This window comes from Anarrhichthys ocellatus, unplaced genomic scaffold, assembly GCF_004355925.1.
Source record: "Anarrhichthys ocellatus isolate YVR2014 unplaced genomic scaffold, GSC_Weel_1.0 scaffold37, whole genome shotgun sequence".
Taxonomy (NCBI): domain Eukaryota; kingdom Metazoa; phylum Chordata; class Actinopteri; order Perciformes; family Anarhichadidae; genus Anarrhichthys; species Anarrhichthys ocellatus.
The window spans coordinates 4,086,360-4,112,315 of record NW_022280067.1 but is presented as its reverse complement, the minus strand read 5'-3'; the positions used below and the strand labels follow the sequence as shown (position 1 = coordinate 4,112,315).

The 25,956-nt window shown below is 44.6% G+C and overlaps 3 protein-coding genes across 4 annotated transcripts in view; 1 reads left to right on the top strand and 2 right to left on the bottom strand.

The window, feature by feature from the left end:
* The first annotated feature begins 26 nt into the window (after positions 1-26).
* On the top strand, positions 27-11,542 carry elp1 (elongator acetyltransferase complex subunit 1). Of its 2 annotated transcripts, none has more exons than XM_031866997.1 (36): positions 27-126; positions 930-1,132; positions 1,310-1,462; positions 1,625-1,706; positions 2,123-2,203; positions 2,313-2,398; positions 2,479-2,669; positions 2,836-2,959; positions 3,050-3,143; positions 3,258-3,488; positions 3,574-3,744; positions 4,029-4,107; positions 4,215-4,370; positions 4,486-4,592; positions 4,722-4,825; positions 4,911-4,964; positions 5,062-5,167; positions 5,499-5,614; positions 5,749-5,822; positions 6,460-6,538; positions 6,678-6,757; positions 6,859-6,996; positions 7,165-7,250; positions 7,464-7,612; positions 8,170-8,293; positions 8,445-8,542; positions 8,899-9,100; positions 9,180-9,241; positions 9,328-9,390; positions 9,478-9,538; positions 9,638-9,751; positions 9,995-10,094; positions 10,199-10,326; positions 10,408-10,559; positions 10,781-10,859; positions 10,962-11,542. In XM_031866997.1, exons 2-36 carry the CDS (start codon positions 983-985, stop codon positions 11,027-11,029), a joined length of 3,942 nt encoding a protein of 1,313 aa, XP_031722857.1. In that variant the 5' UTR covers positions 27-126; positions 930-982; the 3' UTR covers positions 11,030-11,542. The 2 variants fall into 2 exon arrangements, with proteins under 2 accessions (XP_031722857.1, XP_031722858.1); XM_031866998.1 differs by lacking the exon at positions 27-126 and adding an exon at positions 151-345.
* A 284-nt stretch (positions 11,543-11,826) lies between these two features.
* On the bottom strand, positions 11,827-24,278 carry LOC116394138 (probable carboxypeptidase X1). The gene is made up of 14 exons (XM_031866982.1): positions 23,110-24,278; positions 19,523-19,632; positions 19,160-19,299; positions 18,777-18,861; positions 17,670-17,829; positions 17,469-17,560; positions 16,451-16,574; positions 15,053-15,249; positions 14,768-14,947; positions 13,815-14,012; positions 13,637-13,733; positions 13,231-13,370; positions 13,005-13,107; positions 11,827-12,724 (listed from the first exon to the last, which is right to left on the bottom strand). Exons 1-14 carry the CDS (start codon positions 23,399-23,401, stop codon positions 12,417-12,419), a joined length of 2,226 nt encoding a protein of 741 aa, XP_031722842.1. The 5' UTR covers positions 23,402-24,278; the 3' UTR covers positions 11,827-12,416.
* A 225-nt stretch (positions 24,279-24,503) lies between these two features.
* smu1a (SMU1 DNA replication regulator and spliceosomal factor a) overlaps positions 24,504-25,956 on the bottom strand; it is a 5,407-nt gene continuing 3,954 nt past the window's right edge. Inside the window, exon 12 of the mRNA XM_031866983.1 lies at positions 24,504-25,476. Coding sequence (XP_031722843.1) covers positions 25,378-25,476 — 99 coding nt within the window. The 3' untranslated portion in view covers positions 24,504-25,377. The remainder of the gene's footprint in view (positions 25,477-25,956) is intronic.

The following is a 25,956-nucleotide window of genomic DNA, read 5'->3' as shown; positions in this document are numbered from 1 at the left end:
GCGTCACTGCTTCAGAGGTGAAAGGTCATGCGGCTGACAGCGCCGCATGTGTGTTGTTGTGTTGTTGACTTGATGGTTGTTGATGCTGGACATTTAAAAGGTTGTATTACTCCCGTCTGTTTCTCGGTGAGTTTTACAGTTTTCTTGCAATTGTATTAAGTTCCAAAGCGTTCTCTGTCGGTCTGTTCGGTCGGATTACTGACGCTAGTTAGCATTTCGCTCCTTTTAGCTAGTTGAAATGTAAGCTAGCACACAGTTCCATCTTCGGACACCCTGTAGTCTTTACTTCTAAAACCATCAGTTTGCCCTGTAAAGCTGGAACAAACTCAGGAAACTGGCTAACAGGTAACTTGGAAGAAGAAAGTACTCAATTGAATATGTAGAATTAATGCCAAATATGATAACAAACCTGTCTTTATGCCGTTTACTATTTAAATAGGGGTTTTGTTATCCAATTAGTTTATTACATATACTTAAGAGTTTGTCAGGGCTGTGTCCGACAATGGAAACGTTAAAGTAGTGGCTGTGTTAGCAACAAACAAGAGAGAGAATATACAGTATGGCTCTCATTGTATTGATTCATTTGATTTCTCCCCATAACAGCAGAAAAATACAGGCTGTTTTAGTCCCCAAATCTGAAACTACTAACTTTAAATCAACAGGGCTGTGCTCAAGACCGGTGTCTGAATATCTCAATGTTGCTAATAATATATTTAGGAGTTATTCTTGGTGCTTATAGAATATATTCCATAAAAGCAAACACTGAAAAACACCCTTTATAGAAATGATTGTTCAAACATGTAGAGGCTCTGTTCATTAATACAGACCACACAATAGTAATGATATTGTACTGATACATCACACAGATATATATCAATGGTTTCAGTACCGAACATATAACATTTTTTGCTGTTTCCTGTGTTTTGCAGCCTTTGGGTCCAGACTCCGGCTCCGTGTGTTCTTCAGTCGGTCCTGAGGTAAAATGCGGAACTTGAAGCTGCTGAAGAGCCTGCGGAGCTCCGAGCTGCAGGGTCCCGGCTCCCCTCAGTGTGTATCTGTGCGGGCCGACACCGGCTCGCTGCTGGTCGCTTCTCACTATTCCATCACAGAGTATGACCCACGGACTGGCCAGGTGAGCTGGGGAAGACATGCTGTGCGGAGGAGACAAACAGCATACCAGCTTTATTTACTCATTTCTTTTAGCTTGTCTTGTTGAGGGTAGTAACGTGTTTGGAGATGCAATTTTAAACAAATAACAAAGGAAAAGTGCCGCATTTCAATCAGGAATCCACTTTACTCTGATCTGCAGGTGGTCAGCGAGGCCTCGTTGACGGCTGAGGGTTTCCTCCCGGAGGACGGCAGCGGGACGGTGGTCGGGCTGCAGGACCTGGCTGAACTGGAGTCGGCATGTTTGTCCACGGCTGGCGGCGACGTCGTCCTCTTCAACTTCAAGACCTGCCAGGTTAGCAGCACAGACAGGCTGGAAAGTTAGGACCGACTTTTACAGCGGTTTGGCAGATAAGAGTTGGCTTTAGTGTTAAGGTTAGAGATCGTTTGTATAAGGGGTAAGGGGATGCATTATGTCAATGAGGGTCCTTATAAAATGTGTGTGATGGTTCCACAGTTAGAGTGTGTTGGCAGTGTGGACAGCGGCCTGACCTCGATGAGTTGGAGTCCTGATGAAGAGCTTGTCGTTCTCACTACTGGTCAGTATTTATACAAATGTCAAAAACATGTAATCTATAAAGATAATTAATTCACTGTTTTAAATCTTCAGTTTAATTCTTTTAATCGTCCGTCTGAATGCCCTCACTCTCGTAGCTGAGTTGTCAGAACAAAGCACCCGATTTTAAGTCTATTCGTGAAGGCCGGTCGTCTAAACTTTTATGAAGTTGCTACCATTAAAGGTGGGCTGAGAAGCTGGTCTTCATGGCACCATTTGTTGTTTAAAAACTGTCAAAAATGAACAAAAGTTTAGTTTTTTTTATGGCAAAGATACCCTGTTGCTGTAGATATACATATAAAGCCTTAGCTACAGATCAATGCTGAGTGAGTTCATTCTTAGTTAAACATATTAAGCAGTGTTACAAATGAATAAAGTGTGAATAATTTGTTCTCACAGGTCAGGAAACAATCATCATGATGACCAAAGAATTTGAGCCGATCACTGAGGTTGGAATCCACCAGGACGACTTTGGTGAAGGTACGGTGGCTCAGAGGTTCAAATCCAGAGAGTCAGGAGATGATCTGGCTCAATAACAATAACATTATGTAAAATGTATCATTCTTCTGTACGTTTGTGTGTTTTGCAGGGAAGTTCATCACGGTGGGTTGGGGAAAGAAGGAGACTCAGTTCCACGGCTCAGAGGGGAAACAGGCAGCACAGAGGAAGAGCCAGGTCAGTGTTCAACCACAGACGCATACAAACATTTAGTCTCGTATGACAATATTCTGAATGATGTAAACATGCACCGACAGGAGGTGCAGCCGGCTGCAGCCTGGGATGACCGCACGCCACGTGTGACGTGGCGAGGTGACGGTCAGCTGTTTGCCGTCAGTGCCGTCTGTCTCCAGACCGGAGCCAGGAAGGTCCGGGTCTGGAACAGAGAGGGGGTCCTGCAGGCCACCAGCGAGTCCATCAACGGCCTGGAGCAGGCGCTCTGCTGGAAGTCAGTCTTTTCTTTTAGTTCGTTAAACTTTTCCCATCTGGAGAACTGGGCCAATGTGTGAACGATTCTGCTGTATTTCCGGGATAAATAATACATTTACATGAAGGAATAAAATAATGAATATTAGAAGTGAGAGTTTACGGTCAATCTTCTCCGGCTGTTTCAGACCCTCGGGCAGCCTGATAGCGAGCACTCAGCGCCATCCCAACAAACATAGTGTGGTTTTCATGGAGAAGAACGGACTGCTGCACGGAGACTTCACCCTCCCCTTCAGCAAAGACCAGGCCAGGGTACGATCAGCTAAACCTGACCCGCATACGCACTACAGTTAGTCACGTTGACTCTTTCAAAAGCATCATAAAACACTGTGTCTGTTTCAGGTGAAGGATCTGCTGTGGAACAGTGACTCCACTGTTTTAGCGGTGTGGCTGGAGGACTTGGCTGCTGGAGAGGACGAACAAGTCGACACGTACAGTGAGTTCAACTACAGTTGGTCAATTGGTGTCAATGTGACCCACCCATTCAACAATAAGTAAATGACTAAGTATATGAATGACCCACCTGGATCTGCCCGTGCTCCCTCTGCAGTCCAGCTGTGGGTGGTGGGGAACTACCACTGGTACCTAAAGCAGAGTCTGGACTTCGGCAGAGACTCTCAGAAGGCTCCGGTCTGTGTCTGCTGGGACCCTGAGCGCCCCCTAAGGCTCCACGTGGTGACGCGCAGCTGGACCAGCGTCACCTACGACTGGGGCTGGACGACGGAGAGGAGCCCCGGGATGGACGCCACCGACAACGCCAACGTGGCCGTGATTGATGGAGGTGAGGGGCAGTGAGACGAGGGGACATTGGTCTGATGGATGTTTCCAACAGGATGTTAATATTTATCCAAACCCTCTCCTCTCAGATAAAATCCTGGTGACAAACTTCAGGCAGTGTGTGGTTCCTCCTCCCATGTGTTCATTTGAGCTCCAGCTGACCTCGCCAGTCAACCAGGTGAGCTTCCTCTGCCAACCTCAGAGGACCAATCAGCTGGCAGCGTTGACTTCCAACGGACAGATCTCAGTCTACGTCCAAGGTGAGCTATACTATGTTGTCCTTAAAGACAGCAATAATGAAGGGATATTGGTGACAAGGGGTGCCTGCGAATAGCCCAAAAGATATTAAAAGACAAAACCCACCCCAGTCAGAACCTGTTCACCTTCTTTCATCCTCCAACCTCCACATATAATATAGTAACATCTTATGTAAGAAAATGGGACTACAGACTGCAATTTGTTGCGTAACCCTGTTGTACAATGACAATAAATGTACCTTGTAAACACTAATGTGTCTCTGTTTTGTTCTGGGCTTAAATACTAGATTCAGGAGAACAAGTTGACAAAACATCAGATGGGTTCCGCACGATGTCTCGTCCTCTGGTCCTCCAGAAAACCTTCAGGTAAACAACCTGCAGTGCTGCTGTTTCCTGCAGCCTTCGCACTATCTTAACTTCGACTGATCAATCTGTGTCATGTTGACTTTAGTCTGAAATCTCTTTTCCTGCAGAGTGACTGTTCTGCAGGAGGAGCCTCTGGCCCTGCGGCAGCTGCTGTGGCTGCAGGACGAGCTGTTTGTGGGTGTGAGCTCCAGTCTGCTGCCAACCTCCTCCACCCTGCTGATGCTCCGCCCCGCTCATGACGCTGAGGACACGCTCACTGTCAGGTCAGCGGGGCTGAACTTTGGGGTGGCAGCACCTTCAGCCCAGTTGTTGTCCTGTTAAACTTACTGATTGAATCCATTAAAATAAATGCCTCTTCCCGGGGTTTTTGTGTTGCAGGTCTGAGATAGAAGTGGACGGTGTGGTGGTCAGCATGGTTTACTGCTCCCAGACTGGCACTGTGGCTCTTCAGCTGGAGGATGGACAGATCAGGAAGCTGCGCTGGGGTGAGTCACCATCACTCAAGTGATCCTTATTTGATCAAAACAAAAGCATTGTGCATGCCTTCTTTATTTTACAGTAGAAGCATTTAAAATGCATACATACAACTTTTATTTATTTGTATGTCTGTGTAGATGGTCCTGAGCTGTCAGTGGGGGGTTGGCGTGACTCCAGCAGATGTAGCATCAACTTCCCTGTTCCCTGCGTTCAGACGGCCCTCTGCAGCATCAGTGGGGAGGTAGAACCACAGATACTCAGAATAACATGCCTCAATATAAGTGAGCTTCTAGTGAACAGGCCTAAATGCATGTGTTTGTCTTCAGGAATATCTACTCGGCCTGACGGACAGATCCCACCTGTACGCTGGAGACACGGAGGTACGCTGTCAACTTTATTTAACCAGCTCTCTCAATGTGTTTTTAGTGAGAAAGGGCTGATGGGAAATGTGTTCATTGATGTCTGCTTCTCTCTCAGTTGGCCTCCAATATTTCCTCCTTCGCCGTTTGCAACGACTTCCTCCTCATCACCACACACTCTCACACCTGCCGCTGCCTCCAGCTGACCACGCTCGATGTGAAAGGTAGAGTTCATTGTGTTTGATACTTCTTTATTATGCCTCCGTGCCAACGACAGCCTGTTGTTTACATTATTATTATTCAGGATTTAGTGACTAAACATCTGGGCATTTTAGTCAGTGAAAGCTGTTTAACATTTTAGTATTTTTTTAATTCATCTGATTATCATTTGTTAATCTAGTCTAGACTAAATATCACCTGGTTTCTTTCTCTCACACCTTGTTGTTACTTTAACTAAAGTAATTTACTCCTCACTGTGTTACCGATGTAGTCCTGATATTACGCCAGCACAGGAAACGGCTGTACAGCTGAGTTAAATGACCTCTGACCCCGCAGGGCTGCAGGCGGCCTTGGCCTCAGATGGAGGTCAGAACGACGAGTCGCTGCGGCGGGTGGAGAGGGGCTCCAGGATCGTCACTGTGGTACCGCAAGACACCAGAGTGGTTCTGCAGGTCCGTTTAACACACACACACACACACACACACACACACACACACACACACACACACACACACACACACGTTACTACCTCCTGTGTAAACACCACGGCAGTGCTGCTGATTTATTTCGGTGCGTTTGTGGTCAGATGCCTCGTGGGAACCTGGAGACGGTGCATCATCGAGCGCTGGTGTTGGCTCAGCTCAGGAAGTGGTTGGACAGGTGAGTTTGATATTCTGCACTCATGTTAGCTGCTTGTTGTTTTTATGATCCTCTCAGACCAACACTGATCTTAACTGCACCAAACCCATCTGTCATCTTATATGGGGATTTTTTACTTTGCTCAATGTCTTTTTATTGGTTCTTAACGACGTATAAAATGCAATAAATTCACATGTACAGTTGGATGGACATTTTACATTCATTACGTTTAACTGAACAAATGAATACGTTAATTAAATATAAAATGGGGTCAGTAATACAAAACTACAATACGATATCTGTGGCATTTCTTTCTTTAGGTTAAACATAGTTGTCATAGTTTGCAGCATAACATTTCTGAGCTCAACTTCTTGTAGAATAGTGAATAATCTCCAACGTAAAATGATTCATAAAGTCTTTAATCCCAGTTTAAAGGTTCCATTTCAGCGGTACTACTGTCTATCTATAAGCTATCGTATTTGTTTTGTGTTATATTATAAGTTTTAACTAAATTTACTCTTTTAAATACTTAAACAATACTCTTGATGTTATGTAAATGTCACACTTTGCTGCCTGATACTTAAAGCCTGGAAGCACAGAGGGATCAAAGTGTTAAAAGTGTTCCATACTGCATCTGTAACGTGTTTTGTTTTTTCAGTCTGAGGTTCAGAGATTCCTTTGAGTGTATGAGGAAGCTGAGGATCAACCTGAACCTCCTTTATGATCACAACCCGAAGGTACAAACGACGATGCAACAAGTAGTTCGGTTACTTCACAGCTTCTTCTTGTCTACAGCAGGCAGTTTATTCATACGTTAGGATTAAAGTGTAAACTCAAACAGCGTTCATGACGGCTCTCATGTTTCACTTCCTGCAGGTTTTGCTGGAGAACATGCAGACCTTCATCACACAGCTCAGCTCCATCAGCCACATCAACCTCTTCCTCACTGAGCTCAAGTAAGACTCTTTACATGTTAGAGTTTTTCAGTTTCATGTAAAGGTAAAACAAGTATTTTTACTTGTGTATTGTGCATTGTTTTCCCCTCTTTGGTACCCAGGGAGGAGGATACAACCAGCACCATGTACCCCCGCCCTGAGAACAGCTCGGTCCAGACTCAGCCGGTCTCTGGGCAGAAGAAGGTGGATGTAGTCTGTGATGCTTTACGTAGCGCCATGGAGTCAATGGATCCGAACAAGTCAGTGATCCTGAAACTTATTGAGAAACATGTGTTTAGAATCTCAAGAGACTTTGACTCATTCACGCCCCCTGAAGGCTTGAGACGGGACTGCGGCCTGGTTCAGAAGTCTTAAAAACAGACAGAGCAGTAGTGAGATATAAACCCATCATGTTGTCAACCTTCCAGGTTCTTTCTGTCCGTACTGACGACTCACGTGAAGAAGACGGTTCCAGAGCTGGAGATCGCTCTGCAGAAAGTCCACGAGCTTCGAGGTGAGCACACTGGTGACCTGCAGGAACCCTAAACTGATACCATGAGCTCTGTTTCACTCAGCGGGGCTCAACACTAGCCACTGATGGCAACCAAAGGCCGAGAACTGGTTGACAATTGCAACCATTTCTGTCGAGCCATGCTCAGCCACACGCACACACAGAGAGAGGAGCAGGTGATGTTGGAGTTGTTCATTGTGTGCTGTGTTCGTCCAGTTAACCCTCCTCATGCTCCCGGTGCTGTGAGTGCTGAAGAGGCTTTGAAGTACCTCCTCTTCCTCGTCAACGTCAACGACCTGTACGAACACTCTCTGGGAACGTACGACTTCGACCTCGTGCTCATGGTGGCCGAGAAATCCCAGAAGGTACGACGACGCACTGGTTATGTTAATGAGGTTGTTTATAAAGCTCTCATTTCTGTTCACCGACCTCCTGTGATGTTCATGACCTCTGCTGCTTAAAGCATGAAGAAGTGTTCAAGGAGACATTCTGTCCTCATTAATATGCAGATGTATGCACCAAAACCGAGACAAGGTGTTTGAGCTGCCAGATATCGCACAGATTCACTCGTTAATATGTTAAGTTACGCCGCAAGGTGCTTCAGAATCTCATTAGACAATCAGCTCTGACGGGAGGAGAAGAGCTTCTTCCTGTTTGTTTACTGTTGTTTTTATGTTGTGTGGAATGTTTGTGGAAAACACAAGTGATGAAGTTTAATCCAGAAAGGAGGGTGTGTACAAAATAATAAAACAATACAGGATATGAAGAGAACAAGAGGTAACTAGTTCAAATTGTGAATAGATTACTTTTTTGATTTTCACAAATCTTAGATGGATTCCAACATTCCACAGCCAGAAACTGCAGCACCAGGATAACATGAATAATGCTTTACACTCTTCATTATTGTTTATAATCCCTGCAGGACCCCAAAGAGTACCTTCCCTTCTTAAACATGCTGAAGAGCCTGGAGACGAACTACCAGCGCTTCACCATCGACAAGCACCTGAAGCGCTACAGGAAGGCCCTGCATCACCTCAGCAAGTGTGGTCAGTGTGAATGCTTCTGTCTGCTCTTCCCCTTTCACCGACGTGACTAACCAACAGATGTTGATCTGTTAACCTAAAAGAAGTGGAACAGCAGGCTGTGTGTTGGTGTTTTTGGTTCTGTGACCCAATCTGTGTTGTGATTTGTGTTCAGGAGACGAACATTTCCATGAAGCTCTGCAGCTCGTGAAGGAGCAGAAGCTGTACAGTGAAGCTCTGCGACTGTACGCAGCAGACGGGGCTCAATACAAGGTACAGAAACACAAACACAGCTACTCAAGACTATTTCAGTGCTGTCTTGTCTAATGTCATCAGTGTTTGCTTCACCAACGATGGGCAACTGTCATTATTTGGGGCATTTTTAATAAGGCTGAACTTCTTAGTCGATAAGTCGACTTATTAGTAAGATTTCCTTATTTTAAGCTTTTTCACGCTGAATGACTTATTTCCGAGAAACTTTTGAGCTCATCTCTAGTAAACAGAATATTTAAAATGGTGCTTTTGTGAGATTCGTGGTGGAGGAACTTGAGAAAATGGTCTTGGTGTGTGTTAGTCCACTATATCTTTAATCCGGTTAAAACACGTTTACTTTGACCTGTGACCTCTAGGCTCTGAGCTGCTGTTACGCTGAGCACCTGATGGAGCAGCAGCAGGCGGAGCAGGCCGGCCTGCTGCTCTGGCGATGCGGAGAGCCAGTCGGCGCCCTGCAGGCCTTCGCCAGCAGCTCCAGCTGGAGGAACGCCATCTGTGCGGCGCAGCAGATCCCACTACAGCCCGACCAGCTGGCTCTGCTGGCCAGGGACCTGGCAGGTAAGACAGGCACGCAGACAGACAGACAGGTAGCCGGTGAGCTGGTCAGACATGGTAATAGTTTCCCTTCCTTCTATAGAGAAGCTGACTGAACAGCGACGATACTCTGAAGCTGCTCTGCTGTTGGACCAGTACGCCAAAGTAAGATCCTCTGCAGCAGAAAAAGTGTCTACTTATGAAGTTAAAGTTTAAATATTGTAAATAAAATCACTCTTCTTTTCCAATAGGACTGTGAGGAGGCCATCTTGGCTCTGATCACTGGCTCAGTCTGGGAGGAGGCGCTCCGATTGGTCAGTCATTGATTGTCTTTTTACTTTTGTTTCTTCATTTATTAGTCTTTTGACAAAACCATGAGGTGTTTTCTTTGTGTGCTTCAGATCTACATGCACAACCGACAGGACATCACTGAAACCAACCTCAAACCTGCTCTGTTGGAAGGTAAGGATCAGTCACACTGACTCGGCCATGTGACGGACAGTTCTTCTTCTCCTCCTGTTTATGAAACATTTGAACGGTGATAATATCTTTTCGCGTCAGCTGTCGGCACCCAGACGGCTTTCCTGGAGGCCCAAGTAGCGACGTTCACGCGGCACAAGACCCGGCTGGCTGTGGTTCGAGAGCAGAAAGAGAAGGCGAGGCTGGACATGCTGGGTGAGAAGAAGTCAGAAATGACGTGTTTGATTTGAACATATTTTGACGATTTTATGGAATGAAAGGAATCGGACCAGATGCACAGCAGCATCTGTATTCCCGATATGTTCCAGTCGTACTATCACCACAATATGTCTAAATACGGTCAAGAGGGAGAGAATCAAGCTATTCATTAAGTAGAGAAGATATTCTGCCGTTAGAATAATAATTAATCTGTCAGTAACCGTCTGTGTTCTCCCTCAGATGAGGACGGTCCAGACTGCCCTGATGCTGAGCTCTACTCTGAAGCCAGCAGTGTGATGACCGGCTCCAAATACTCCCAGAGCAACTCCCGCGTCTCCTCGTAAGACCAACAAAAACAACTACAAATTGTCCGATTCTGGTGATTTTTTCCCCACATGATTAATTGTGATAACTCATTTTTAACGTCCACGCTCTCGCCTGCAGGAGATCGTCAAAGAACCGCCGTAAAGCAGAGAGGAAGAAGCTGAGTCTGAAGGAAGGAAGCCCGATGGAGGACAGAGCGCTGATGTACGCTCTGGGTGAGATCCTCACCACTGTGGACAAGATGAGAGGTACGAACGCTTCACGGCTCTTCACTATTTAATCAGCATTGTCTGGACATGTCCCAAACTGTTTCCTCCTCCTTCCTGCAGAGGAGGTGCACGGCCTGCTGAAGGCTCTGGTGCTGTTCCAGTTTGACAAACAGGCGGAGAAGCTGCAGCCGGCCTACGAGGAGGCTCTGCAGATGATGGAGGCGGCTGTTCCTGAGGTGTGGCTCGAGAACCTGCAGAACAACCAAGCTCCGGTAAATATCATACAATATAACATCACAGTAATATGTTGTTCTTTCCCCACACACACTTGGTTTTAGTATAATTTTAGGTCTGTTGCTGTAACGAATGAGTAAAATCAGGATTAAACTCTTTCCATGGACTAATGAGGAATAACAATGCAGTGTTGTTCATATATTTTTTTATACTTTTGTTGTATTTTTGACGTAACTGTGGTCTCATTGGTGCGTTTCAGCTCACCGGGCCAAACTCGACAGCAAACAGCATCATGGCCTCTTTCCAGCAGCAGCAGAGACCTGCAGCCTCTCAACCAGGTCAGCAGCATGTGTAGCGTTACAGGTCTCATGACCTCTCAGGTCACAGCGATTCTCCTGTTTTGAACGTTGTTCCTCATTATACATTTCCTCCTCTTGTAGCTGCTGAGGTCCTGATGCCGCCGAAGATGAGAAACGGTGTCAAGTGGAAGCTTGCTATTCTAATGTGAAACTAGTTTTTATTGGTTTTTTTTTAAACTGTAAAGTCAAATGTTAATTATATAATAAATAAAGTTTCCGTTAATGTTTCCTCTCCAAACGTCTTGATTCTCTGGAGTTCAGAAATGCAACTTTTTGGTCCCAGAATCAACCTCCATTCTGCACCATCGTTCAACAATCACAGAGGACAGTTATGGTGGTTTGGATCTGCATCCTGCTCAATGGGTTTTAATTGAAACTGTGGGAACTGCTGAAGAATCTGAGGAAGTTTACATTAACATTCTTTGAACGGTGAAGGAACCGCCCTGTCACTTTGCTGCCGTCTATGAAACGTGAATGTTTTTCAAGACCTTGACAGCTGAGAGTCATCACTTTTACTCCTCTATAGTCCTTCATTCTTTTAGATCCTGTGAGTCACCACACTGCTGTAATGTAAATGTGGACAGAAGAAGAGTGGCTTTTTCTGGACTTTTTTCATGACATTTTAAGGACAAACTTTACTATTGTTACGACTGAGGAAAAACAGGACTGAATTGCAGGACGAGGTGAAATAGTCTTTATTCAACAGCAGAGATTCGTTACACGGGTAGAGTCAGAACACGAGGAGAATCTAAACCACTCGATGACGAGGACAAAGTGGCCCAGAGACCGAGGAACACTGGGTTTAAATATACCGGACAGGTGCAGGTGATTAGACACAGGTGGGATCAATCAGGGGGCGGGGCAGACAATCAGTGGTGGGAAAACACACAAAGGCAGGAAGTGAAGTGACCTGAAACGAGAGGTGAGTAACAAAAAAACAAATAAAGACAACTGATAAAATAATGGAAAACGTAACTTTTTATGACATCTTGTGACATTTTTATATGGAGTTCAGACATTTAACGAATGGTATCACATCCAGTGTGATGACAAATGTTTTTACTTTAATGATTTAAGTGACCAGGTCTTAGTACCAATCCAAAGAGGTGAGGGCTTCTATCCAACAACCTCCACTCTGCACCTTCATTCAACAATACAGGTATTAAGACAATGACACATTCATAGATGTTTCTGCTCTGCATTCTGGCACAATGGATATGAATATAAACAGTGACTATGAGTGTTTACACTGCCGGTGTAGAAACTCTAGACCTTTCTTTTCTGCTGCAGTGTATAAAAAGGGAACGATTCCCGCATGGGAACACGTTGACGGCTGAAAGTCAACACTTTAAATCCTCCTGGTCATTCATTTCTAATTGAGAGAGCCACCACATCACTGGCCTTAGCTGAGTAACGGTACCTTCAGCTGCTCTAAGCTGTGTTCTCTTTGATAACTGGACTTTTTGGTTATAAAAGCGACATGAATCCAGTGAACTAAACCAAGTCCAGCTTTGTTCTCCTGTCTTCAGTCATCGATCACATCCTCTTCGCCCGCTTGGCAGCAGAGGCCGTCCGCCTCTGGTTGATGGCCTTGGTGGCGACACGGAGCTTACGCAGGCGTAGCTGTCGCAGCCGAAGCTGCAGGTCCTTGGGGAGTTTACCCCCCTTGGTCAAAATGTCTTCTAGCCTCTGTCGGGGCATCTTGGTGAGGCGGAAGTCGCAGATTGTGGGGTAGTGGTCGTACATGACTTGGCAGGTGCGTGAGGACGGGTAGTAGCCCTCTGCGCTCGCCGTCACCCGGTACTCACCGGGATTCAGCAGCCGCCAGTAGTCGCCATCAGTAACTGGAAAAGAAGAGACAGCAGACATTGTTCAGATGATGGGCGGTGACTTTTTATGACAAATTATACTATAATTGTTTATGACACTTTTTAAAATGACATACTTTACTTTGACTTTTTAATTCATGAGATAATAAACTGACTTTCTTATGTTTTTTGGTGAAAATCTTTATGGCAACAAAGGTATGACATTGTTGAGACTTTTTTATGTCATATTTTCTTATTCCTACGATACTTTTCCTCTGATGAGAACTAATCTCTGATGTGAGATGTGAGACTGTACCTGATCTAATATGATGATCAATGTCATCAACTTTAATGATGGCGTCTGTTATACCAGCCTCTGTGTCTTTGTCACGAACCACCCCCTTTATGCCACGGTGGACCTAAAACAACAACAACGAGATGGTTTTGTTTTTATTGTTGCTGATATAAAATAGCAATGCACTGTAAAAAGAAAGAAGAGATCAGATCAACATCTCAGCAGAACTCGAACAAAGCAGACAGACCTGCTCCATGTAGACCAGCAGAGATTCTCTGTTGTTCTCCCACTCGACGGGAAGCTCGCTGACGTGAGGGAATTTATCACAGGACAACTCCACCGTCACCTCGAAGCAGTTGGTGTGCAGGTAGCTGAAATCATTCATACCTGCGAGGAGAGAAAAACACACATATGGATATTTTCAGCCTTCCTTGATGGAGTCCCACTACGGTGTTGTTTCACTTAATTGCTGTTGGTCCATGGTGAAATATTAGCAGTTGACTCCATGATATAAAGAGATGAAATCGGGCACTGAGATTATCACCTGATAAACTCTATACATAAATATAACAATGTATAAAATACTTTAAAAAGTGTATGGTTGTCTGCCGTTAAGTTCACACATAAGTTTACTTTGACAAACACATTCTTACTTCCTGGTACGGTGTGCCAATCGGCTCCATTGATAATGTTGTTGTATCTGAGGAAGTCCTTGTTGTGGCAGGGCCGCCGGTCTGGGTTGGACATCACCTGGTTTTATATTTAAGATAGTGAGTACATAATAATGCACCTTTCCTGAAGACGGCAGCAGGAAGTGACACGGGGATTTACCTGATTGGTGCTGGCGTACACCGTGGCCAACCAGCGGAAGAAGCTCTCGTCAGCAGTGGGCGTGTGCTCGCGTGGCGCCCAGTCCCGGGTCATGTCATACGGGTAGGTGACCACCAGCTCTCCGCCGTGGAAGCTAGCACCGAGAACGAACGGGACGTCCTGCATCCAGTTGATGACGGCTCGGGTCTCTGACGCCACCTGATGTCAGAGTTGGAGATTCAGTCAGAAGATGGACTCCAATATATTTTATATGTGCAAATGTTTGTTTTTTAAGTTTTTTTGACATTTATCTGATGTTTTCACCACATCAGACCGGTTTTATAGATAACCTCTGTTCTTCAAGCAAGAGTTTCTTTTATTGGTCATCGATACACCTTCCTGTGTTGTTTTATTTGTCTGTCTTTTACCATAAATGAGTATTTATTCAATTTCAGCATATCATTATTTTATTCAAAAACCAACAGAAGTGCAGTCAAAGCCTCGTGGTCCAAATGGAATTTAAAGCTTAACACGTAATGTTTAGATCACCGTCGCGTCTGAAAGGCCTCACACAGGTGATTTCACTTTCCCTGATTAGACCTCTGCTCGTGACTGTGTGGGCGTGTTCAGGCTGTGTTTGATTGACATCTCCCTCACTCTGCTCCGACACGTGTCATCAGTCTACGGTCCAATCAGAAGTCTAATCAACCAGAGTAAGTGAAAACACCTGTGAGGGCCTTGAAAGGAAGGAACTCCCTGAACTATAAACAATATCAAACATTTCTTTGTGTATTTTATTATTAATGGAATCTCAATTTCGCAGAGTTACTGTTGATGTGTTTGTTTTTTCCAGCATTAGCACTAATAGTGCTGCTGTTTCTCAAATGAACAGAAACAGGATGAAGCGATAAGGAGGATAAAAGAGAATGAGAGTAGGATGAATGGTGGGAGTGACGTGTGCACATAACACTTACAAAGGCTTCCTCGGAGGTGTAGTGCTCAGGGATGGGGAAGTAGTGGTTGATGAGTTTGGACGGGTCCGTCTCCACCTCGATGGCGTTCCACATCTCCGAGTTGAGGTCGGCAAAATTGTGGTTCATGTCGAAGCCTTCGTAGCTGTAGCGACCCCAGGCCCACCCCGCTAGTTCTGAGCCCTGCACATTAGAGAGAGGGGGGGGGGGATAGAGCCTTTTGTGTTTACTCAGGTCCGGAGCCGTCACAGAGACCACCGCACACTCTGGGTCTGAATGCACAGGCACCTTTTTGAAGGCCTTCTCGTATCCGTCAGGGTTCATGGAGGGCAGAAGGTGGATGCGGGTCTCTTTGACGAGGCGGACGATGCGCTGGTCGCCCCGCTTGTACTCCCGGCACATGTACTGCATTAGGTTGAGCAGAAGCTCTCGGCCCAGCACCTCGTTCCCGTGCATCCCCGCAATGTACCGGAACTCTGGTTCTCCTGCAGGGGGGGGGGGATTAAGAGATAAGAGCTAAGAGCACTGGTTCTAATGTGCATTTACCTTTTGACATGTTTAAGGCTTTTTTTATAGTCAAAACCAGTTCAAACAGATAGAAAAGTCTATTTACAATCACAACCAAGCATCTTTTTTTGAGGGTAGCAGCGTGCTACATCATCCTCAGAAACTGTCATACTCTCACACGACCTGTGCTTTCAAAGTACCTCTTTTCACAGACCGCGCTGAAAGGCCTGGATCTGTTTCCTGTTTGGTCCGCATGCATCGACAGGGAGCTCTGAAACCTCACACGTCCTCCTCACAACGTTTATGAGGAGGAGTTTCTCTTGACTCGGTCTGATGGCGTTACTTCAATAACTGGAGCTGGAAGCACTACTGAGGTTCTTCAATCTATGTTTTGGTTGAGCCAGTGTGACTTATACAACTTATACAGCAACACCTCACAGAGATAAGACTCTTTAAGGTAATGTGAGGTTTTGATCTGGTTTTCAGACTTTGCCTGTTTGCTGTAACACACTTTACCTTTAAGAATGTAACCCTTTGATGTGCAATTCATCTTTGCGATGTATTTATTTTGTTATCTAATCTCCAGTTAGACATACTGAGATATACAAAACAAGTATCAGTGGCACAGCCAATACAGCAGCATCAAAAACCTCTCCACTCTGCTGCCATGTGGGCAGATCGAAGGAGGCCAAGGAAAACATTTGTAGGCTACGTCTCAGAGCCAGCGAAGGGGAGCTCTGGTCTGTGTAGGGTTATGTTCCACACAGTGCTGGACTGGGTTTGGGATACAGTGACAGTCCCCTCTGACCCCTTAGATCATGTGATCGCAAAGCATCTGTCCCTCATTCCAGTAAATGATGCCTCTCATGGAGCAGAAGCAATGTGGCAACTATGCAGTGAGTGGAAGACTGCAATTTAAGTTAAAGAAGAAAGTCTTTGAGGCTGAACTTCAATATGTCATTGAGCTTCTCCAACTCATAACCTTTAATCCTGAACTGGTGCAAGAATGTACTATTTTGAAAATAGTATAACAATTTTAAGCTTTTGGTTGATGAAAATGATGAAAATGAACCAATTAGATCTTCTACATTTTAGATATGATGAACCTTAGAGTGAGATTGTTCCTTTTAAACATGGTAGATGTCCTGTGGTAGAGTTTGTGTCTCCATTGTGTCTCACCCAGCTCGTGTTTCCCAGGGTTGTCGGAGATCTCCATGACGTAGAGCTTCAGACCGGTGTAACTCTTCCCGATGCTGTAGATGCGGGTGATGTCGGGACACGCCTCGTTCACCGACTTCATCAACTGGGAAACGACAACAAAGACCCACATTTTGTCTTTTACCAGTGTGAACACATCTCAGACTCAAAACAGCGTTGAATATTAAGTCTGTGAGAAACGCTACAGAAGAACTGAGTCATGGATTACTGAACGGGCCTAGAGGTCTTAGGTGTCAGGGGCCCCGGGGCCTTCAAAATGTCTCTCAAAGAGACACATACCCACAAGGAAGACACTCAAAATAACCACAAAGAAACACAAAACAACTGCAAAGCAACACAAAACCACAGAGAGATGCGTAATGACTACAAAGAGACACAAAAACAACAACAAAAAGAAGCTGAACAGCTGCGTGGTAGAGGTCTCATGATCTGCCCATTCATGAAGACGTGGCGTCTATGGAAACTATACTGGTGTGAAGGCTTTATCTCCTGTAGCAGAACATTTTCAATACATTTCAATGAGGTAACTGAAGGGGACGAATGATTTATATGAAATTATTGCGGGTGGCATCGTGTCTTCTCAGCCCCATCATAAACTCTCACTCATATGTCGGACCTGTCTACGTTGTGTTAAAAGGCTGAATGAGGATGTCTGTTTGTTTCTGTGGGCTGTTTTCTGACCATCAGATGCAGGACGGCATCTCCAAAACAGACCGCAGCACCGTGAGGACGCTGCCATGAAGGAGGGAAGTCTCCCATAATCAGAGAGACCAGACCACACACACACACTGTGGGAGCTTCCTAGACTCACTGCAAAAACCAAAATCTGGTCGGTGTGTCAACCCAGGACTGGAGTTTTATTTATAGAATATATCTCTTGATGGCAAAGCTTTTTTATGCGGGCCAAGAAATGTCCTCGTTAAATCTCAGTGAGCAGATTGAAGAACACGATCTTCTTGTTAAACTCCATCGCTCTTACCTTTCTCATCTCCTTGTAGTTGTGGTGTCTGAAGTCCAGTTTGTCTTTAGACTCCGTTGGCTCTGTCTGCCACGCGTAGATGTTGTTTGGATCTGTGATAACGGTAAAGGTGTGCGTGTTACAGCGACCAATAATAGAACAAAAGTGATCACATTAAATGTCTATTAAAAAACACTGTTCCCAGCAGTTGGCTCCCGGTACCTGGGAGTGTGCAGCCCAGCACCTCGGCTCTCAGACAGATGTGGCCCTGCGTCCCGTTCTGGTACCAGGTCTGAGGGTTGATCCGGATGTAGCGGGCCACCGTGGAAGTGTTGAAAAGGGCGAGGACGGGCGTCTCCAAGTCCTGGTTTCCCTCAAACACCTGCAGCACAAGGAGACGTGGTGAAACACAAGGAGCCTTCAGAGTGTTGTGGGAGACGACGTGGTTTTAGATGCAAAAACATGAAATCACAATGCCAGGGACTTTCAAGGACATTTAAACCAGTGTGATGCTCCATGAGAAAGAATCTTCTCACAACTGACACTTCATGGTCAGCTGTGGCACAAAGATCACTCCAATAAACAAACCCAACCATGGCTGCAAAGTGTACAAACCTGTTTAGCATCTTGAACAAAAAAAACAGTGTAAATTACACTGTCAAGACTTTCATTTTCTTATTTTCTTCCCTTAACTGACATCAAACATCAAGTGTAGGAGTGTCGACATGAAGCATTTACTTAAAAATGTACAACAGGTAATTTACAAATGACCAAAAAAGAATTAAAATGAAATGTGCCAAAAGCCAGTAAAACAGCAGCACGACTTTCTCCTCTCTGACAGAATATGATATATCAATTCATACATACGAGTATTGCCAACTTAGCAACGTCCCTTAGTGTCCAACCAATTTTGTTGAAAATGTTCCAATAACTTGCTGGTGTACTTTTTCATTTTTAGGACAATTCCTAGAAAGCATTAAGTGATTTAGTACAATAATTTAGTGAAAAATAGAATGTTCGGTTGGTATAGGTAAGTACTCACTCATCGTATTTATAGTTTTAAGACATAAGGCAATGAAATAGTATATGGAAAGCAGCTGTTTACGTCCTGGAGAGTTTTCTTGGAGCTTAGTTAAGTTAAGATTCACTCCTACCAGAGGATGGGGGGTGGAGTCATTCGGGGTTGCTGGGGTGAGGTTTTGGTTTAGGGTGGAATGGGGGAAGAATGGGGTTATGGGTGAAATCTTTAGTAATACATACATGTTAAAATGAGGTGTCTATTTTTTCTAGAGAGAGATAAGGGTTCAGAAGAACAATGCGTTGACTCACAGCCTCTTCGGTCCCGTTCATCGACGGCCTCCAGACCAGAGAGTCGTTACTGAACTGCACCTTGTAGGAATGCACCATGTTCCAACTGTGTGTGAACAAGACACATGTAGTTCATATCATTCCACGGGACACACCGAAAACAGTGCAAGTAAGTCCAAAATATGATGCACCATTAGAGAAAACTTCTTTCAGCAGGAAGAGAAGACAAGGACAGAGGGAAGCCTGGTATTTATGTCTTAAAACATACCAATAAAAAGTACACTGCTAACTTTTAGATTGAATTTAGAGGTCAGTGCTTGATTACAGAATATCCCCTGCTTTTTAAAGGGAACCTCTCTACAAAACTACATTTCCCAGCATCCACTCTGACCGTCAGTACTGACCTCCAGATGGAGGCGCGGCCCTGCAGGATGACACCGGTGAAGCGAGTCAGCCGCCAAGCGTCCACCTCCAGCCACTGCTTCATGTCCCTGTGCTGAGCACACCAGCCTCCGTCGTAGATGTCTCCGTCCTCTATCCCCGACTGCAACACACACACACACACACACACACATTTACAGAGACATAATACACCAAACAGCTGGTAGAACAACTGCAGCTCTTTGGGCGTTGAAACAGAGACAGAAGCCAAACAGACTGCAAGACTCCACACACACACACACACACACACACACACACACGGTGATATGTGTGATCTGCAGGCAGCATGTCATAGATGCAGGTTTGCTGTCGGTGTGTGTTGGTACCTGGATGTTGAGCCGGCCGCGGTGCGGGCCGAGGCCTCTGCGTTTGTAGGAAGACGCTCTCAGCTGGTTGTTTTTGATCTTCAGCGACTCCAGACCCAGAGGAGGACATTCTGACAGTCAACAAGGATTTAATCACCTTTTAGAATAATGTTATAACATGACAGTAGAATATTATTATAACATGACAGTAGATTAATGTTATAACAGTAGAAGGCAGAGCGGCAAAGTAAGAAGAAGTCATTGTTCCAGAGGTTGAGGGAGGGCTCACTGGATGTGTGATGAGAATGATCGTTATGGAAATTATAAGGCTATATTATAATAACCATATTTCCACCTGTGGGAGATTTCAGAGAGAGGCCAGACGATGCTCTCCACCACCATCATCAAAAACATCAAATGAGGAATGACTTCATGAAACAGAGAAATCTCTCCTCTCGTGGGTGAAATGTCTTTGTGAACCCGTCCAGCGTCCTCTGCTGCCGTATTAAAGACTCAGACAGACTCTCATTGTCTGGAGGGTTCAGCTCTTCCTGCCAGGAAGCTTTGCTGGCTGCTGAAAAGTTTCAGTCTACAGTATAGAAGCAGAATAAATGAATGCTAAGTGTAGGTGGCGTTTCCTATAAAGACCCATCCCCCCCGGTTTGCCTTGTAGTCCTGCTGGATCTCTGTGACTCTTAAAAACATGTCTTTGCTGCTGTTGACCGGTGGCTTCCTGCTGAACCACACACTTCTGAAACCTACTGAAGCTGAGCCAGAGAGCAAACGAACAAAAGCATTTATTGTGAAGCATTCCACCAGCAGCTGATTATGTGGGTCAATAACTGAAGATTGTTTGTTGGTTTGGGGACTAAACCTTGAAGCACATGGTGGTCCTGAAATGCAACCAGAGAAACATGTTTTGAGGGGAGAAGAGCTTCATTCACTCTCCTGTGTATCTCACTTTTAACATCCCTAAACCCCCTTTGTCACTTCCTTGTTGCCTTCTTTCGTCTCTTTGAAGGAACCACAAGGGGAAGATGGAGCCCCAAGATGTTCCCCACCCTGAGTCTCTTCTCCCTGGATTCTTTTGACGTGACCTTCCGGCTAATTGATCCCGAATCCTGATTCAAAGAAGGCTGTCTGGCAATGTCTACGCTGTAGTTGTGCAAAGTGCATGCGAGTCAAACATGATAACCACCAATCACATCTACATTTCCAATGTTGCTGTCTTTCTTTCATCAAAACAAAAGTATATACAAGACTTGGTACACACACACACACACACACACACATTTACAGAGACATAATACACCAAACAGCTGGTGTGTGTTGGTACCTGGAAGTTGAGCCGGCCGCGACTGAACAGACTTAAAGGAAACTAACTACACTAGTACACCACACCTCCACACCTTATGTGTGTGTGTGTGTGTGTGTGTGTGTGTGTGTGTGTGTGTGTGTGTATTACAGCATTCTCTAACGTCAGAACTCGGTTTTAGGGTTATGGTTATAATGACTTTTCTTGAAGCACAGTAGATAAAGTTTGTTTGTGTGTGAGAGAGAGAGTAGCTGGAGAGAAGCAACACGGAGAAGAAGACAAAGTTGGACAAATAGAACATCAAAGACAGGAAGAGGACAGGAGACGATGTCTGCAGTGAATGAAGATACGGGACATCTTCATCGCCAGCAGCTCCCTGATCACCTTTCTATTTGTGTATCAAGAAGACTGGCAGCTGTTTTCAGACAGTATGTGACAGTATGTGCTGACTCAGCATGGGACACAACATGAATCAGATCTGGGTCTGAACTTTGTGTTAAAACCAGCAAATAGTTTAATATTGTTTGATGCTTTCCTGGGTGGGTTTGTCTCAACCGACAGTTCAGTGTTCAGTGAGCTTCATGTTCATCATTCAACTTTCAGAAGTTGGTGCAGAAAGTTTTAATGGATCAAAACAAAACTCCCCTGAGACCACTTGAGTCCTGACAGAGCAAACCCCACATGTGAAAGCACTTCAAACTATTTGCCACCAACATGTGACCCTTGTCTGACTGACATACTGTACACATCGGGGCTAGCCCCCCCCCCCCCCCCATACATACGTGGGACTGTCTCCGAGACCACTGATTGGCTCACGCTGTGTTTGACCTGAGGTTTGGCTTTCTTAACAACCTTCGGGTTCTTGGTGATGAGTTTGGGTTTCCTCGGGATCGTTTGGGGCGTCTTTGCTACCTTAACGCTCCTGGTGGACCTCCTTTCTACAAACATGCAAACCATTTTATGCAGAGTAGGAAACAGCTTGAAGAACATGACTTACACAGAACACCAGGAAGAACCATTTAGAATAAAACTTCCCTTTGTAGGAAAAACTATTTTGGGAAACACGCTCATTCACTTTCTTGCTGAGAGTTAGATGAGAAGATTGATAACACTCGCATGTCTGTTACATTTGAAGCAGCCACCAGAAGCCGGTTAGCGTAGCTTAGCATAAAGACTGGAGGCAAAGGGAAACAGCTAGCCTGGCTCTGCTCAAAGGTTAAAATACATAGCTTACTGTTAGTAAGTGAACTGCTAGGTGGAGTTTTGAGCGTTGGACACAGCCAGGCTAAATGTTTCCCAGTTTCCAGTCTTGATGCTAAGCTAAGCTAACCAGCTGCAGGCTGTGGCTTCAAATTCAACTGAAATACACAAGAGAGGCATCAATCTCCTGGTCTAAATCTCAGCGAGAAAGTGAAAAAAGGGTATTTTAACATTGATTGGAAGGATTATAGCTACATTTAAGATGGAGGACTACATCAAGCAGCACAAACCAGGCTTTCAAACCTCAGACTGGATTAATGTAAATGCCTGAATGAGTTTTTGGCTGTTTGTCTATTTACATTACAGCCATTTGGCTGCAGCTCACAGCGTCAGTCAGTTGAAAGGCCACGCGATTGGTTTTGAGGAGTGTGAGGGGTCTTGTTCTTTTTGTTTTTGAGGCATCACACAGCCCATCTGGTTTTCATCAGCAGAAAACACATGCAGCTAAAATGTCTCACAGCGTTCAGGGTAGAATGTGGAACATCCTCCCCCAACCCCTCGGACACCGAGTCTCTGACTGCAGATATGCAGAGACAGCAGTCTGAACATCTCAGAGGCTTCTGGAAACCAGGAAAGATAATTGTACTGTCTGTTATTTTAATCCTGCAGTGTCACCATGAGCTGCAACTTCACCAATCATTGACCTTTGGAAACTTTGACACATCGGGGTCTGGTCTGAGGGACCCGAGGAACATGTCTTATTCCCAGAGTTTGTAGATCCATGTTCTAAAGACGCAAACTAAACAACACATTCGCTCCTCAAAGTTCTGGTTACTTTGTTCTCAGGGGAGTTTGTGTTTGTTTGCATAGTAACACATTACTGTACACACATTACCAGCATGGCTGTTTGTTTATGGGGAAAGTAGTGTGACACAAACCACTGAACAATTAGTCAGCTTGTAAAACACAAACGGTAAAGTAAAAAAACTAATATTGCAAGAATGTTTAGAGCTTAATTTAACCATTATTAAATGGTCACACTGAACAGTTCCACAGGAGTTAAAACAAACATTAGATAATATTATCCACTCACCCAATTCCAAAGGACCTTCTTCTTCTTCTCTTGTGTCTTTTCTGGACGCTGCTGTCTCACCAGTGTCTCCAGTCACATGTTTAGTAGTTGTGGTGGTTCTGGGAGGTTTAGCTGTTGACTTGCTGTAACTGGTTGTGAACCTCGTGGTGGGGAGCTCAGTGGCGTTGGTTCTGTCTGCAGGAAAAGGGCTCTGAGTTGTATGTGAATCCACAGTGGAGCTCACTGAGATAACGAGGATGAACGACCCACAATGCAGAAATAAGAGCAGACTGAGGTGCAGAGCGACTCCCATAGTACCTCTTCCCTGCAGGAACCCCTCTGACACTAAACACTCATTCAACCTCCTGACCCGCCACTCTGCAGAACCATCGAGTCAGCCGCAGTGCACAAACGACTTCCTGTCACACATTGAAAGAATAAAAGCTGTGTCGATATATACAGTATGTTTTAAGGGCAATAAATAGTAGTGAGAAAGAGTGGGCTTATGTTGAAACAGACAATACATTTGCAACTATTTTGATTATCTATTAACCTTTTAAGTCATTTTTGAAGCTTAAAATTCCTCAAATCATCCAATTCGAGCATCTCAATTTGCTGCTTTTGTTCGTCAGATATGATTCAAAACTAAATATATTTATGTTATTCTGACAGACGGTTGGATTAATTCAGGAACTTGACGATATCACCTTCAGCTGTGGACAGACATTTATCACAATTTAGTAATATTTCATTGACAAAACTATTGTTCAAGACAATAATCAGATGAATCAATAATGACAATGAGCATTGCTTGCAGCTAATGAAAATTTTTTTTTGCAATGTCAGCTGGATGGAGCATTCACCAACCCCAAAAAGTTTTTTTTCCCTCTACTTTACTATTATAAAAGGGGCAAAACATTAACAAGATTATAGGTTATCTTTCTTCTGCATTGCTTATTATGAGATAATCCATCTTCTTTTTAAGAGCATGTTTGAAAAAGCTGACAACAGATGCAGCAGAGATGCAAAGTCAGCAGCTAAGACTTTCAGACTCAACATGCTAAGTGAAAAAAAAAAACTGCTTTTATTTTGAAGGCGCAGTCAACATCCTGCTGTGCGTCTTGCTGACTTTCCACTCCTCTGCACAGAGCTGCTGTACCAACAACCATCAGACCAGTTTATTCAGGGATCAAGCGCTTCCTCTTCCTTTCACAGCAGCACGCACGGCTGGAAATTTAGGATTTTTTGAAAGTCTGAAGTCTCCAAACAACAAAGTTCAGTAAAGACTGTACAGTGACATCTGGTGTCCTCGTTTCTTGAAACCTTCTAAAAACTATTTTTTACATTTTCAGGTTCTCTTAACGTCAAGTAAACACATTTTAAAAAGGTGATTTCTCATCATTGTTCTGGTTAAACAGCTTTAATGGCACAGACAAGATATATTAATGGGACATTTGTACATCCGGCGTATTAAGTCTCATTCCAAACGTATTACAATGACTATTATTCATTTTATGTATTATTTGGTTCTCCGTGTTGAAAGAACTAAATCATTTCAGGATACAAAATATATATAAAAGAATTTGGAGTGATGCCATAACATGTTTGTGTTGAAATTTAAAAAGAGGGAAGAAAACAAAGACACAAACAACAAAATACTATTTAACCAGGTGTTCTTGGAGAAAAACTAAAATGCAAATAGAAAATATATTTACACAAAAAGTGGAATTTTCAAAATAAAACCGAGTAACTAGTATCTACACTCACCTCCGCTCCCGTCTCTGAACAGCAGAACCTTAAATTATTTTACCTGAAACAATATCACGGATGAATGAATGAAATGTGAGAACCTTCCTTAATAATGTGTAACGACCAGTTCAGAATAATAATCACACGTCTGCTTCACATTTTGAGAGTTTCTTTACAAAAGCGAAAGAACTCGAACCTACGCTTACAAATTCATGAATGGCATAAAAGAAAATGACGTCGCATTAAAAAGTAATAATGAGTCATTTCTGTGTTGAACAAACTGTCTCAGGTAAATAAGGTTCTACTGCGCCGACGCTCCAACACCGCAAACTGTCATTGGTTGTATTCAGCTGCACGGCTTCAATCGTAGGAAAAAAAAGAAGATTCACCTGTACTAAGGTGAGCTGCTGATATCGTCAACATGGATACAAGTTCACAGTGACACCCCCCCCCACCCCCCCCAGTGTTGTAAAGAGAACAGAACGGGCAGAGCGGCGTCCAGAGCGAGAACGTCCAGTCTCAGTTTGGGCTGAAACACCTTTAAGGCTTCCAGAGCTTCAGCAGGCCGTCCTCGCTGTAGGTGCTGATCAGGTTCTGGTGGGGGTGGTGGGCGATTCCGATCACATCCTTCTCGTGGATCTGGAGGACGGAAGAACAGAGCGTTTGAAATAAATGAATAAAATGATTAGATTTGTTATGATTGTTTCTAAAGTCATTTAAAGCTACGACGAGGAACTTTCAGTTTGTGTGGATTTTGGCCGTCCTTGTGGGAAATGTGTTTCTGAGCACCAGAGTCTCTTTAGAAAACCTCTCATTTTACTGCAGCAGGGTCTGAGAGTCTGCCCCTCTCAGTTCTGGTTCTGGTTCTCCCGTGCTTCCCTCCCTCCCTCCAGCGGATCCAGCAATACGTTCTGGGTCTCCAGCAGCGTGGTGTCGGTGTTGGCACCTAGAGAGGAGAAGCTCTGCTCCTGGAGGAGGAGGAGGAGGAGGAGGAGACGCTGCTGCTGCCGGGAGCTGAGCTCTCCTCCTCCCTCTGGAGCTCCGACTGCAGGTCCAAGGCTGTAGAGAAGCCGGATCTGGGTCTGTCCACGGTGGACCGGTCTCTGCTGGAGGATCTGG

Coding starts and splice junctions, on each gene's coding strand:
- LOC116394138 (XM_031866982.1), bottom strand. CDS start 23,401: ATGGGAGTCGCTCTGCACCTCAGTCTGCTCTTATTTCTGCATTGTGGG. Junction 14,948..15,052: donor ACGAGAAGGCCTTCAAAAAG/GTGCCTGTGCAT, acceptor TCTAATGTGCAG/GGCTCAGAACTAGCGGGGTG. Junction 14,013..14,767: donor ACACCTCCGAGGAAGCCTTT/GTAAGTGTTATG, acceptor CTCTGACATCAG/GTGGCGTCAGAGACCCGAGC.
- elp1 (XM_031866997.1), top strand. CDS start 983: ATGCGGAACTTGAAGCTGCTGAAGAGCCTGCGGAGCTCCGAGCTGCAG. Junction 4,108..4,214: donor GTCCTCCAGAAAACCTTCAG/GTAAACAACCTG, acceptor CTTTTCCTGCAG/AGTGACTGTTCTGCAGGAGG. Junction 10,860..10,961: donor ACCTGCAGCCTCTCAACCAG/GTCAGCAGCATG, acceptor CTCCTCTTGTAG/CTGCTGAGGTCCTGATGCCG.